The sequence below is a fragment of the Theobroma cacao genome, chromosome 4 (genome assembly GCF_000208745.1).
Source record: "Theobroma cacao cultivar B97-61/B2 chromosome 4, Criollo_cocoa_genome_V2, whole genome shotgun sequence".
In the NCBI taxonomy this organism is placed as follows: Eukaryota; Viridiplantae; Streptophyta; class Magnoliopsida; order Malvales; family Malvaceae; genus Theobroma; species Theobroma cacao.
The window spans coordinates 19320967-19322506 of NC_030853.1; the positions used below are offsets into that span (position 1 = coordinate 19320967).

The 1540-nt window shown below is 35.6% G+C and overlaps 1 protein-coding gene across 1 annotated transcript; it reads right to left on the reverse strand.

Moving 5' to 3' along the window:
- LOC18601852 (protein RSI-1) lies at positions 328 to 1071 on the reverse strand. The gene is made up of 3 exons (XM_007032936.2): positions 956 to 1071; positions 828 to 858; positions 328 to 730 (listed from the first exon to the last, which is right to left on the reverse strand). Exons 1-3 carry the CDS (start codon positions 1028 to 1030, stop codon positions 549 to 551), a joined length of 288 nt encoding a protein of 95 aa, XP_007032998.2. The 5' UTR covers positions 1031 to 1071; the 3' UTR covers positions 328 to 548.

The following is a 1540-nucleotide window of genomic DNA, read 5'->3' on the forward strand; positions in this document are numbered from 1 at the left end:
GTTATATTTATGCCAAGTTGTTCCTCTAAACAAATCCAAAGAGAGGGTTCCCTTAATTAATATTGGAAATGTAAATTAAAATATTTTGAGTTCAAATGGCGTCTGAATGAGATAAAACATGAATCGTAAATGTACTTAAGATGCATGGCTGCCATTATTACCCGTTCGAGTTCCATATTCGGATCGAAATCTTTGGACAATCAACTGTGCTGCTCAATTCAGAGTACTACTGTATGTACGAACCTGTGTGTATGGTTTTCCTTGTTTCTCTTTACACGTTTTTAAAATTGATCAGATATAGAGCTGAATTCAAAATTGGAATGAATCTCATGATTGAAAGAGTCAAATGGCATTAATTTCCACTTCCATAAAAGAATAGAGTGACATATATAATTCCTATATAACTGAACCAGACTACAATTAAAAGCCCTGAAGAAGCATAAAAATTATATCTCTTCAGTTGTCTTAAGACACCTAAGAAATGGCTGGCTTGCTGCTGCTGGCTTATTCATGAAAAAAGATATAGAAAAGGATGATATAGCTAGAATTTAAGGGCACTTGGGTCCTCCTTCCTTGGTCTTCCAATTGTTGTAGCAAGGACAGACTTGCTTGTTACCGTAAGTCCCTGGAGGGACGCATAGGCATTTGGCACAGCACTTGAGACAGAAGAACATGCACGGCTTCTTGTGGGATGTTGCTGAGCAACGATACTTGCATTTTGGTTGACAATCTGAACAAAATCACAAGAAGAAAATGTTAATTGGTACTTAATCATGACAACTGTAACACACTGGTAAGTCAAAAAAAAAAAAACATAGATGCATTACCTGAAGGGCGAAGCTTAGCACTACTATAAGCCTGCATGTACAAATTCAGTTGATGAAGAAAGATCAGAGCTAAAAATAAGAACGAAATGAAACAAGTGTTGATATGCTCAGCTCTATTCAATACATACCTCAGCCACATTGGACAGAGCAATCAAAAGAAGCAGAGACAATGGCAGAAGCAATGAGCTTCGTGAAGCTGCCATGTTTTTGTTTTCTTCCTTTTTCTTTTTAGTAAAGTTTTTGTACTGATGAAAAAGAAGAGGAATTTGAGTGGATTTTATAGCGGAAAAGAATATTAATACAAGAGAGAAAAGCGGCGCGAACATGGGGCGTAGGCACAAGATCTCACATGGGGATGGGAGAAGACGATTCCACTAGCGATAAACGCGGCGTGTCTCTCGTGAGGTTTTGTCTTTGTAAGTATTTACTTTTGTCAACTTGAGTTCTGTCCTTTTTTGCTTGTTTTTACAAGGTAGTTAAACAGTTACGCATTTGGTGCTACTTGCTACGATGATTTGATATTTGGACAGAGTATCTCATTCTTCATCATCTATTCTTTAATTTGTGAGTTTTCTTTTTTCTGATAAATAAATACTTTCTTTGACCCATATGTTTTTAGGAAAAATCATTTTATAAACATGATTAAAAGATTGATAAGTATCTTTATTTAACTTTGTTAGTAGAGTTTAAAAATTTCGTGATGTATGGAGTAA

Coding starts and splice junctions, on each gene's coding strand:
- LOC18601852 (XM_007032936.2), bottom strand. CDS start 1,030: ATGGCAGCTTCACGAAGCTCATTGCTTCTGCCATTGTCTCTGCTTCTT. Junction 859..955: donor CTCTGTCCAATGTGGCTGAG/GTATGTATTGAA, acceptor TTGTACATGCAG/GCTTATAGTAGTGCTAAGCT. Junction 731..827: donor TGCTAAGCTTCGCCCTTCAG/GTAATGCATCTA, acceptor GATTTTGTTCAG/ATTGTCAACCAAAATGCAAG.